At 48.9% G+C, this 12,608-nt stretch overlaps 1 protein-coding gene across 30 annotated transcripts in view; it reads right to left on the bottom strand.

Moving 5' to 3' along the window:
- GARNL3 (GTPase activating Rap/RanGAP domain like 3) overlaps nt 1–12,608 on the bottom strand; it is a 147,651-nt gene that overhangs the window by 29,135 nt on the left and 105,908 nt on the right. For 29 of the 30 annotated variants that reach the window (XR_014826924.1, XR_014826925.1, XR_014826944.1 and 26 more), the window contains 5 exons: nt 8,989–9,097; nt 7,109–7,154; nt 5,765–5,871; nt 2,258–2,373; nt 566–670 (listed from right to left, as the gene is read on the bottom strand). Coding sequence is in view for 19 of the 30 variants with exons in the window: in XM_084995476.1 (XP_084851602.1) it covers nt 566–670; nt 2,258–2,373; nt 5,765–5,871; nt 7,109–7,154; nt 8,989–9,097 (483 nt within the window). In the remaining 11 variants the exon portion in view is untranslated. Of the gene's footprint in view, nt 1–565; nt 671–2,257; nt 2,374–5,764; nt 5,872–6,200; nt 6,386–7,108; nt 7,155–8,988; nt 9,098–12,608 lie in introns of those variants that run through there. The other variant, XM_084995586.1, reaches the window with a different exon arrangement.

The raw sequence follows: 12,608 nt of genomic DNA, 5'->3' as shown, positions 1-12,608 counted from the left end.
TGGCTTGGCTTCTACTTTTGGGAAGCAGCTAAGCTGTGTCACCTCCGGAACTGAAAAATATTAGTGCCATGTGCGAGCAAGGCAAAGGCGGAGCGTTTTCTCCACAATCCGGAGTGAGGGGAGGCCTGGGAGCCACCTCACTGTGGCCACGGCTTCCAAGCAGTAGGGCAGAAATTAGGGAATCCTGCAAGGACACCGCCCTCCGCGCTTACTTCCACCAGGGAGCTTTCCCTAAATTGGCTCCCCGCTCGCCAGAAAATTCCTAGGAGGCAGGCAAGTGGCATGTGCTCCCTTGATAGGAGGGAGCCCAGCCTGGGCCCTGCAGCCTCTTGCTCCCGGGGTCACCCCCTCCGCTGCAGAGGGCTTTCCTCTCACTCACGCCTGCGGAGAACGACGCCTACCTGGTTATCAGCAATCTCCCTCGTGGTCCCACAATAATCCTAAGAGACGTCACAGAGGTCCTCCAGGAGCGTGCAAACCTAGTGTCCGTCGCAGGTGGCCCATCTGGTCTGGATGGGACTCACAACTACACATCTTGCAAAATAGGTTTCAGAATAAAACCCACCTGCCCAATTCTAACAAACTCTGCCTGGCGGGCCTCCTCTTTCTTCCGCGCTGACTTGGGGGATTCCGGTAGGACGTCACTGAAAGATCGTCTGTTCAGCATGTTCTGGAAAAGAGAGAGAAGTTATGAACTCCAAAAATGGCTGTGGCATCTCATCCTCTAGCTTCTCTTCATGCACAAAACTATTTGTCCCAATCGTCCTCCTTCTTCCTTCTCTATTCATTCGCTCGTAAGCATTTACGGAGCGTCGCTTAAGTGGCTGGGTCTGTGCCAGATGCAAGGGATTAAGAAGCCAATGGGGATGGCAGGCCCGTGTAAAGGCTGAGAGCGTGGGCTCCAAAATCGGACAAACCAGCAGCTCCTTCTTACTGACCGCCTAACAGCGCGCGATCGGCTGCCACGCTGCGCAGCTCCAAGGAGGCCATTCTCCCAGAGGGGACCCCTGGAACATGGCATGCTCAAGTCTGTGTGAATGGTACCCTCTGGAGTTGTGCATTCTGTGGCCTTCTGGGTAACTTTGGGCAAGTGAGTTGAGTTCTGAGTCTCGGTGTCTGTGTGGCTAATACCTGCTCTGAGGTGTGTAATGAGGACTGCATGGAAGGTGCTTGGGCGTATACTCAGAAAATGTTAGTTTTCTTCTAGACCATAGTCAGAGAACTGGGCACACTCATGCAATCGGCAAGTATTGGCTGAGTGCCTAGCCCTCTGCCGGATTTGGGGATGTGACGTACAGTCTCCGTCCTGGTGGAGCCTAGTCTATGGGGGGACAGATTAAGTAACTGATTACATGATGGGAACACGGGGTCTTCTCTATGAAGGGGAGGTAGCATCTGGGGGCTTTTAACAGGGGCACCTGGCTTCACCTGGGGATGGGGAAGGCCTGCTAAGTGATGTTTCAGCTGAGACCCGAAGGACCTCACATATTCTTGGTACCCTCTCTGCACCCTCCTCTGCCCTTAGGGGAAGAAAGGCATGGAGAGATGACCAATCGTGGCTTGCTCTTTAGGACCCTGGGCTTAGTCGTGTCCAACCCCTGGGTGCACTGCCCAGCCAGAGGTCAAGGGCACCTACAGGATGGTGGAGGTCACTGTGCTGAAGGGGAAGGACCACACGTGGGCACCAGCTCGTTTTGATGTTCTTCATGTCCCGAGGGGCACCTGATACCGGATGCTGCATTTATGCACACACGTCAGTAGCAATGCCTTTTGCTGGAGTTTGTGGATATACCGGTTCTAGGGGAGTCTCCCTGCTTGGTCTGTGCTTCCTTGTTAAAAGCGGGAAACGCTTCTAAACAATGATGGTTTCATTCTGCATTAATACTTGTTACTCTCCCTGATTTGCAGTGATCTCACACCGAGTCTGGGGCCTCCAAAGAGCATGGGTGCCCCTCGAGGTGCTGAGTTCCCCAAAGGAGGAACGTGGTCTCATCAGCGTGGATATGCTTTCTGCCTACGAAGTGTCTGGCGCAAAGTGAATTTTCAGTAAGTGCAAATGCTTGTTTCAGTGCCTGGATGTGAAGCCAGCCAACAGGGCTCCAGAAAACCTTAAAAAAACACCCAGCCTCTCTCCCAAATCCTCACTTTGCCCGTCTACCATCTCATGGCACAGGTAAGGGTGATCAGTACCGCAAGGAAGCTTGTGTCCTCAGCTCAGACTCCGAAAGAAGGAAAGAAGACCACAGACCCAGGGTACCTTATGCAAATCTGGCATCAAATCCTGGTATAAAGATCGAATCAACATATCCAGAGTTCGTCGACGTTTCTGGGCGAATGTCGGGGTTTCCAAAGTGGCTTTTTCACCATTAATTACTAAAATAAATCAAATTATAAAGGAGTTACAAATATGAACAGGCTATATTGAAGAATTTCCTTCTCAGGGAAACTCCTCAAAGTATATGCCACCCACCTTCCTAATGCTGGTATTACCCTTCTTTCATGGAAAAATAATTTAAAACTCTCTAAATTTCTCTGAACAAATCCACAGTCTATAGGTTTATCTTTTACCTTTTCTGCTGGACAAGCTTCCTGAGCAGAAGGTCTATCTAATTCCTTGAACAACTAGCACATACCCAACCTGCCCTCATCCATCATTCTACCCATTCTATCCATCTACCCATCCATCCATCCCATCCATCAACCCACCCATCCATCCATTCCATTCATCCATCCATCCATCCACCCACCCACCCATCCATCCATATATCCATCCACCCATTCTATCCATCTACCCATCCATCCATCCATTCATATATCCATCCATCCATCAACCCACCCATCCATCCATCCACCCACCCATCCATCCACATATCCATCCACCCATCCACCCATCCACCCATCCACCCATCCATCCATCCATTCATATATCCATCCATCCATTAACCCACCCATCTATCCATCCATCCATCCCATCCATCAACCCACTCATCCATCCATTCCATTCATCCACCCATCCACCCATCCACTCATCCATCCATTCCATCCATCCATCCATCCATCCACCCATCCATCCATTCCATCCACCTACCCGCCCATCCAACACATGGGCCAAAGCACCAGGATGCCATACAAACAGGATTAAATATATGTATCTGCTGCATTTTTGTTAGAAAGATTAGCAATTGCCTAAGCAGAGTACTGGAATTCTTAGCCTAATGAAAGTTGATTCTGGAAGAAAAAGCTGGCAGTTCAGTGGACCACAGACACCAAGAGTCTGGCACAAAGACCAGGGTGTCCAGTGACACATCACCACACAGAATAGAAAGCACAGAATTAGGAGCTTGAGGTCAAGACCAAGATGGGTTGAATCCCAGCTGGGCTGCTACGTGAGCATGCTTAAGCAAATTATCTAGATTTGGGGGGGCCTAATTTTCTATCTCGTGAAATGGATATAATTATATTTCTTATAGGGTTGTAAGAATTTAAGTGATGTAATACATATAAAAGAGCACGGAGCTAGATACGTCAAATTGAATACATGTCGACTACTGTTTTTCTCATACACAGGGGCAAAGGAAGGACAGTGTTCACAGACCGAAAAGTAAATTTCCTGGGGACGAGCATTTCCTAGATGGGAGCTGTGTGCTGGGGGCAAGGTGGGCTTGTTTGTGGCAAGACATTCTTTTTCTTTCTTTCTTTCTTTCTTTCTTTCTTTCTTTCTTTCTTTCTTTCTTTCTTTCTTTCTTTCTTTCTTTCTTCTTCTTTTTTTTTTTTTTTTAGGGCCACATCTGCAGCATATGGAAGTTCCCCAGCTAGGGGTGGAATCTGAGCTGCAGCTGCTGGCCCACGCCACAGCCACAGCAATGCCTCGTCTGCAACCTATGCTGCAGCTTGTGGCAACACCGGATCCTTAACCCACTGAGCGAGACCAGGGGTCAAACTGGCATCCTCATGGATACGAGTCAGGTTCGTTTCCTCTGAGCCACGATGGGAACTCCTGGCAAGACATTCTTAAGGAACTGACACTATACCTGTCTATTATTTTCTCTAAATCTGTGATTGGGAAATTTTTGTTTGAGGATATTTTCTCCTTAGTATCCATAGAGAAATCCATTTTAAATTACTTGTTTCTGCTGAAAAAGGTCAAAGTTTTTGTTGAAACACCATTTCCTGGAGTTCCCGTCGTGGCGCAGTGGAAACGAATCCGACTAGGAACCATGAGGTTGCAGGTTGGATCCCTGGCCTCGCTCAGTGGGTTAAGGATCTGGCATTGCCGTGAGCTGTGGGTAGGCCCCTAGCCTGGGAACCTCCATATGCCGGGGGGTGTGGCCCTAAAAAGACAAAAAGACCAAAAAAGAAAGAAAGAAATTAGGGGTTGAGATACTGGAAAGGAAGAGACAAAATCATCCTCTTAGGCAAGTGACTTGCAAAGTTTGCTGCTTCTAAAGTCAGCATCAGACCTCCCGCAGGGACCCTGGCGTCGGTTAAATGTGTAACCAACTCTGGAGGCCCAGCTGGAAGCAGAGGAAGCCCCAGGGAGGGGGCTTTTATTGCTCCACTCTCCAGAAGCTTTAGAAGCTTGGGGAGATCTTTGCAAGAGACTGGAAGAATTTACAGGGGGGAGAGAGGCTATCGAGTGGCTTGGCTGGGACTGGGAGGCTCTGGTGACTGGAGTCGGGTGACTCGTCCCTCCAGGGTCAGCTGCATGGATGTGTGGACGTGTAGGCACCTCCGTGTGGCTGCTGAGGGACGACTCATGTTCAGGGCTCCGAGGGAGAGACCCGATGAGAAGACAGTGGAGGGAGGACACGTGTCAGTCCCCTGCCCGGGCCTGAGGGGCTGGTTTTCGCCACCGCGAGAGTAGGGTTAAGACTGAAGCCGAAGGAGCAGCTGTTGATGAAGGGCTCTGGGAGGCTCAGTCACTGCTGCCCTGGGGCCAAGTGACCAAGATGGGCTCAGAGAGGAGCAAAAACACTCCAAACTGCACAGGAACAGTGACAGCCTTGAGCAGGCTGGGGGGTGGGGTTGGGGAGGCAGCCGGGAAAGCAACTGCAGTGCCCGGGGGCCCAGAAGAAGGAGAGAAGCAGCAGCATCACGGAGGGCACGGATGCGAGGCACTGCCAGGACTCCGGCCGCCTGCAAGCTGGACTCCCAGCTCTAACGATCAAGGGACATTCAGGGGCGGGTCGCAGCAAGCTCTTGTGGCTCAGAAGATGGAGCTCAGAGTCGGGCACCTCGGTCTTATGAGTGGAGCTAAAATGTACCCTCACCAGCTAGTGGAGCCCAGGGTCAGGTTCTACACACGTCACATACATGTTCTGTCTCTGTCTGTCTCTTTCACATACTCACAACAGACACCCCCGCCCCAACAACTCTCCGTGTCGCTAACCACACGTCCATAACCACCCTGTGCCCACCTCCTTCCCTGACAAGCACATGGACACAGGTACAAGCAGAGATTTGGAAGCGGCCGTATCAGACCCCTGGGCAGAGAGGTAAAGGTGAGGCCCCAAGGGTGGCGAGCAGGTGAGTGCCGACAGACCTCACCTCAGGTGGGCAGGATGGCAGGTACAGGTAAGGACCGGGAGAGCCCTTCCCAACACTACCAGCAACCTGAATACACTTCTCGTGAAGCATTAACAGAGCATGGAACACCATCAATGCTTTAACAATGATATTGTCTTTGGAGCATCCTGGGGGAACTGGAAGAAGTGCAACCAGATGTAGAATAAGTGGCAGAAACATGGCAAAAATAGAAACTTACATTTCACTAGCAAAAAGTCCCTGAATTCCTGGTGGTCTGTAAACACCGGTGGGGATGGCAGGGGTGGGCCGAAGAGTGGTACACTCTCTTCTGAAAATATTTTCAGCCTGCACAGAGAACATCGCAGGATTACTTGTTTGTTTTTTCAAAGATCATCAACATTTGGACCTTAAACCTGTCCAGCTGCCTATGAGATGTGTTAGCAATACCCCTTCCACAGGGGGAAGGCCTTGCCTGGAATGCCTCGGCCAACATGCTGCCATTCTACGCCTTAGGATCCTTCGTGGTCCAACCCACCAAGCTGCGGGCGAGGTCACGTGCCGGGAATAATAGCAAAACCACCACTGAGCACCCACGGCACGCGAGGCAGCATACTTGGTGTCTTAAGACACAGCACCGGCCGCTTCTCACCAACCTGGCAAAGCAGAATCATTACCTTCATCCTACAGATGAGGCCAGAGGCTCCAAGAAGATAAACACTTTTTCTTTTCTGGCAGAGACTGTGGCATGTGGAAGTTCCTGGGCCAGGTATCGAACCCACACCACAGCAGCAACCTGAGCCACAGTAGTGACAATGCCAGATCCATCACCCACTGGGCCACCAGAGAGAACTCCGATAATACTTTTTTCAAAACCTCACAGTTAATAAGTGACAGAGCTGGGATTCCAACCCAAATCGATTTGGCTCAAAGTTCATGTCCTTTTCACAATACTATGATACCTTTTTTTTTTTTTAATTGAAAAAAAATTTTTTTTTCTTTTTACGGCCACACCTGTGGCATATGGAAGTTCTCAGACTAGGGGTCGAATTGAAGCTGCAGCTGCTGGCCAATGCCACAGCCACACTGGATCCGAGCCACATCTGTGATCTACACCATAGCTTATGGCAATGCCGGATCCTTAACCCACTGAATGAGGCCAGGGATTGAACCCATGTCCTCATGGAGACTATGCTGGGTTCTTAACCCGCTGAGCCACAATGGGAACTCTAACAATATTATGATACCTTCTAACAGATTAATTTTTGAGAAGAAAGGGATAAATGAGCAAGAACGCAGCCTAGGAAGGACAATACTCCGGTCAAGATCAAACATCAAATGTGTGCCTCTGTAGAATACAGAAAAATTCTGAGCTAATCCTGACCCTTGGGCCCCACGCAGGGCAACACTATATGAAACAAGCTTTTCCCAAAGAGATGGTGGCCTTGAAGAAAGTTCTTTAGGGAGAACACTTATCTCAGATAAGTCAAGAGATCTGTATATCAAGAGGGTCACAAAATGAATGCTAAATCAACATGGAAACATGAGAATTACAGCAAGCAATTAAGATAAAGTCATTACTGACCTGTAATTGTCATTTTGTTGGTCATATCTCACTAAGGCAAAAATATCTGTGGTGATGATTAAGGAAATTAATCAACAACCCCAATGCTCAGCGGTCGATGGCTTGTGCTTTGCAACCCTAAGCGCAGAATCATCCTAGATCTGCGCTCTTGGGGTCAGGGCACCTGTCACGCTCAGGCTGAGATGGAACCTTGACTCCTTCAAACGAGACAGCCCAGGAAGACACAGCTCAGCCTCTGCATGCTCATCCTTCTGGGAAAGAGCCCTCTCTCCAAACCCACCAGGAAAGCAATACAAATAATGGTACTAAGCAGCTATGCAGCCAACAAAGCAAAAAGAGCAGTTTGCTTGCCTGGAAATATAAACAAGATCCCAGAATGAAATTAGTCATGTATTTCATCTCACACATTTTGGAAAGAAAAGCGATTTAAATGCTTCCACTGTACACCTTCCCTCTCTCTCTCCTTCTGGCTTTGGTAGACAAAACAAACCAAAACAAACCAAAACAAACCAAGGTTGCTGGTGGCAGCCTCTCAGAGAGTCTACTTTGCTGTGTGGGGCACGTGGAGTCTAAAATAGTACCACCTCCGTCCAGCTTTTTTCCTTCTCCCGTTCTTCCTCCTCCTGCACCATCTCCCAAGCCCAGCTTTCCTCAGCAAAGGCTGAAACACCGTCGTCAACCCCTCAGCGCGTCTCCACTCCTAGACTCAGGGCAGAGTCTGCATTAACTATCTGCTCGTGCCTTTCCAGACGCAAATGTGCCAGAACCCAAATCTAAAACCCATAATGAGAGGTAATTCTAAAAATAACGACTACCTCTCTCCATCACTCTGTCCCCTCCCCCACTCCCCCGGAGAAGCTTTCTTTCTGTTTTGTGAGAAGAGCTGTTGCAGGAAGGGGGCAAGATTCCTCCTAAATCTCAGTGAGCAGGGTAGGATATCACTTATTATTAACGTGTAGGTGCATATCCGTTTTCTTTCCCGCCCTCAGGGCAATTTTCAGCTTTTAAAAACTTACGTGCTGTCATGTGAGGTTACTGTGACCGAAGTGTGCAGAGCAGTCTGCTTCCAGATGCAATGGGTCATGATGGTCCCATCTCCCAACGTGTTCACTGGAGTTTCCAGGGAACACAAAGAACTAGACGAGAATTTATTCTGAAAACTGCCTACTAGTTGCCTTTTACGTACTACGTAAAACCTGTAGAGGCACTACCGCTGGGGTTCACTGTCACAGCCAGGGGCCCAGGGCAACAGTGCCATGGCCGGCAGTGTGGGCGAGGGGCATGCTCACGCCCCCAGCCTGTCTGATGGAGCTGAGCCTGGACCCTACCGAGAACGCCAGCAAGACTTTGTCAATACCAGCTAAAGAGGGAGGAATGGAAGCCGAGGGAAAGAAAGTTAAAAAACAAGATTAACCGTATCATTTCTCAAAAGTCAAGAGACAGGTAACGCAGCAGCTCTTCCTAGGGCTTAGAATCAACAAAGACGCATTATTTTGGCTTTTTATCTTAACTTGCAAGTTTTTTATGTCTAAAGCAGGTTTCTAGGAGGACTCACTACCTCTGGTTCTTTTATTTCCTTTCGTACCAGTGGGTGGTAGGACGTTTCCCCCATTTCATAGGCTACCTGAGGAAAGGGGAGACGGTTCGCAAGTTGGGAATTCTCTGAGAATGAGTCCATCCACCACGGCCGTGGATGGAGAGGGAAGAAGGGCAAAGTCCAATATTGAGGGAAAAACTCAACACAGAGGGTCTAAGAATCCCGCAACGCAAACCAATCCCACCACGCCGGTCACTGTAACATTTGGTTTGAGGGTCACTTAGAGCCCAGAGATGCCGGCCAGCAGCTGCCAAACTGGAGCGTCCACACAGGCCCAGGATACGGGTGAAGTGGGAGCGGATCATGGAAGGCTTAAAGGCCGGAGAGGGCTCCTCGCCTTCCTGGAACACAATGGTGACGATGTCGTTTCCAATGTGACGCTTCCTTTCCACCTGGATGCAAACACAAACACCGTCACCGAGAGGGTGGCTCCCACGCGGCACGTTCAGGGTTAAAACACGAAGCCAGCAGGCAAACCCCATGGCTCACGGACCCCGGAGCGCCAGTCGCCCTCTGCTCCCGCCCCTCTCCCGGCTCCCCAGCCATCACTCCTCTCCTCTCCCAATTCAGGCCACACTCCTCTTATTTTTTTTTTTTTTTTTTGATTAGTCATTGAGTTCTTTTTTTCTTTTCTTTTCTTCATTTTAGGGCCCACACCCTCAGCATAAGGAGGTTCCCAGGCTAGGGGTCAGATTGGAGCTGCAGCTGCCGGCCTGCACCACAGCCACAGCAACACCAGATCCGAGCCGCATCTGCCACCTACACTACAGCTCATGGCAACGCTGGATCCTTAACCCACTGCTCGAGGCCAGGGATCGAACCCGAGTCCTCATGGATGCCAGTCAGATTCGTTTCTGCTGAGCCACAGCACTCCTCTGGACTGGCCTCCCCCAGGAGCCTCCTAACAGCCTCCTTGCCTCCCTTCTCTCCCACGTTGCTGCTCTGATCAGGTTCACCTTCGCTCCCACTTCCTCTCCTCAGCCTGGCACCCAAGGCCCCCAGACAAGAGGCACAGCATCAGAACTCCCTGGGGACAGGGCTCAAATGTGTATATTTTTATAAATGCCTTTGCTAGTTCTGACACATATACTTGGTGGAAACAACGGCCCTACCGAATCTGACCCCAGGGAACCTTTCCAAAATGATCTCCTAAACTTGTGGTCAGTGAATCTTTTCTGCAAATGCCTGGACAGTGAATATTTTGGGGTTGGTAGACTGTATGGTCTCTTCACAACCAAGCAGCTCTGCCGTCATGGCGCAAAAGCAACTCCAGATAATACATAAATCCATGGGCACGGCCATGCTCCAAGAGTACTTTATTTAAACAAACAAGCCATCTGCCGGATTTGGCCCATGGGTCACAGTTCTCCAGCCCCTGTCTGGGGCCTCTGCGTAACTGGCCAAACACAACTCTCTGTTCTCCTGGGGTCTCCCGTGAATTCCCATGCTATACTGTGAGCTCCTGGAGAAGAGGCTCCCCAATTTGTGTTCGGTATTATTCTCATCTTGCAAACAAGGAAACTAAGGTGTGGAGATGTTCTAAGTAGTTCTGGCAATTATTTCTTGGATGCTAAAGGCACCCCCAACAACAACAACAAAAGACATAAATTTGACTACATAAAAATTTCAAATTTTGTACATGAAAGGACACTCTTCAACAAAGTGAAAAGGCAGCTCAGAGAATGGGAGAAGTAGTTGCAAATCATATATCCAATAATATATTAAGAACTACAACTCAACAACAACAACAAAAAACCAAATAACTTGGTTAAAGAATGCACACAAGAGTTCCCGTCTTGGCTCTGAGGAAACCAATCTGACTAGGAGCCATGAGGCTGAGGGTTCGATCCCTGGCCTCGCTCACGGGGTTAAGGATCTGGCGTTGCCGTGAGCTGTGGTGTAGGTCACAGACGCAGCTCGCATCCTGTGTTGCTGTGGCTCTGGCGTAGGCCGGCGGCTACAGCTCTGATTAGACCCCTAGTTTGGGAACCGCCATATGCCTTCGGTGCGCCCCTAAGAAGACAAAAGAAGACACACTTCATCAAAGAAGATAATACAAATGGATAATAAACACATAAGAGATGCTCAAAATCACTAATTATTAGGGGAATGCAAATCAAAAGCACAATGAGATACCATTTCACACCCACTGGGATAGCTATCCAAAAAACAGGAACCAGGAATAAGTGTTCTTAGGAATGCGGAGAAACTGGAACACGTGCATGGCTGGTGAACGCTATGGAAAATGTTATAGTGGTCCCTCAAAACATCAGACATCGAGTTACCATATGATTCGGCAATTCCAACCCTGGGTCCATAATCAAAATTTGAAAGCAGGGATTCAAACAAATATTTGTGCACCAAAGTTCTTAGCAGCAGCATTCACAGTAGCTGAGAGGAGGAAATACACCCAAACGTCCACCGATAAATGGATGGATGAAGAAAGCGTGGTATAAACACACAATGGAATAGTATTCGGCTTTAAAAAAGCAGGAAATTCTGATTCATGCGACAGCCGGGAGGAACTTTGAGGACACTGCTCAGGGAAATGAGCCAGACGCAAAGAACAGATGTATGAATCTACCTGTAAGAGGTTCCTAGAATGGTCAGATTCATAAAGACAGAGGGGAGAAGGGCAGTTGCCAGGGGCTGGGGAGGGAGAAATGCGGATTTACTGGCTAAGGGCCAGTTTGGGTGGCGAGATGATGAAGTTATGGAGCTGGATGGTGGAGACGACGACACAGCAGTGTGCTTACTGTACCTCCCACCACGGAACTGTTCACCTAAAGGCGGCGAAAACGGCGCATTTTAGGTTACAATGAAAATAGGTAATTGGTTTTTTTTTTTTTTTTGCTTTTTTTTGTTTTGTTTTGTCTTTTTGCTATTTCTTGGGCCGCTCCCTCGGCATATGGAGGTTCCCAGGCTAAGGGTCCAATCGGAGCTATAGCCACCGGCCTACGCCAGAGCCACAGCAACGCGGGATCCGAGCCGCGTCTGCAACCTACACCACAGCTCACGGCAACGCCGGATCCTTAACCCACTGAGCAAGGGCAGGGACCGAACCCGAAACCTCATGGTTCCTAGTCGGATTCGTTAACCACTGCGCCACAACGGGAACTCCCAAAAATAGGTAATTGTTGATCCATCAGTTGATGAATGGATAAAGAGAATGTGGTGCGTATCTATAAAATGGAAAATTATTCAGCAGTAAAAAGGAATGAAATACTGATACAGGCTACAACCTGCATGAACCTTGAAAACATGCCAAGTGCAAGGAGCTAGTTACAAAAGGCCACATAGTATATGCTTTCATGTGTATGATGTGTCCAGAATGAGCCGGAGAGAGAAGGCAGATTAGAAGTTGCCAGAGGCTTGGTGGGTGGAGTGGGGAGTGACGGCTAAAGGGAGAGGGGTTTCTCTTGGGGGTAATAAAATGTTCTAAACTGATTGTGGTGATAGCTGAATAACCTTGAGAACATACTTAAGTGGGTGTGTTGTATGGTATATGAAATATATCTCAATAAAGCTTTTAAATATATAAATATATATATATATATATATATATATTTTTTTTTTTTGCTTTTTAGGGCCACACCTGTGGCATACAGAAGTTCCCAGGCTAGGGGTCGAATCAGAGCTGCAGCTGCCGGCCCACACCACAGCCACAGTGATGCAGGATCCGAGCCCACATCTTCATGGATACTAGTTGGGTTCGTAACCGGCTAAGCCACAACAGGATCTCCCTATTTTTTAAAAGTAATCATTGAGTTCCTACCATATGCCAGGAACAAAGCAGACAAAAATCCCTGCCCTTACAGGGCATACACTCTAGCAGGGGGCATACCAATTACACAGTAAACATAAGAAACAAGTGTACTAAGTAACACGGAAACATCGGGCGGC

Source organism: Sus scrofa, chromosome 1 (assembly GCF_054392235.1).
Source record: "Sus scrofa isolate SSC_HxYL_T2T_F1_AM1 chromosome 1, Sscrofa_HxYL_maternal_Yorkshire_Landrace_v2.0, whole genome shotgun sequence".
Taxonomy (NCBI): Eukaryota; Metazoa; Chordata; class Mammalia; order Artiodactyla; family Suidae; genus Sus; species Sus scrofa.
The sequence above is the reverse complement of the archived record's forward strand: the minus strand, read 5'-3'. Positions and strand labels throughout refer to the sequence as shown.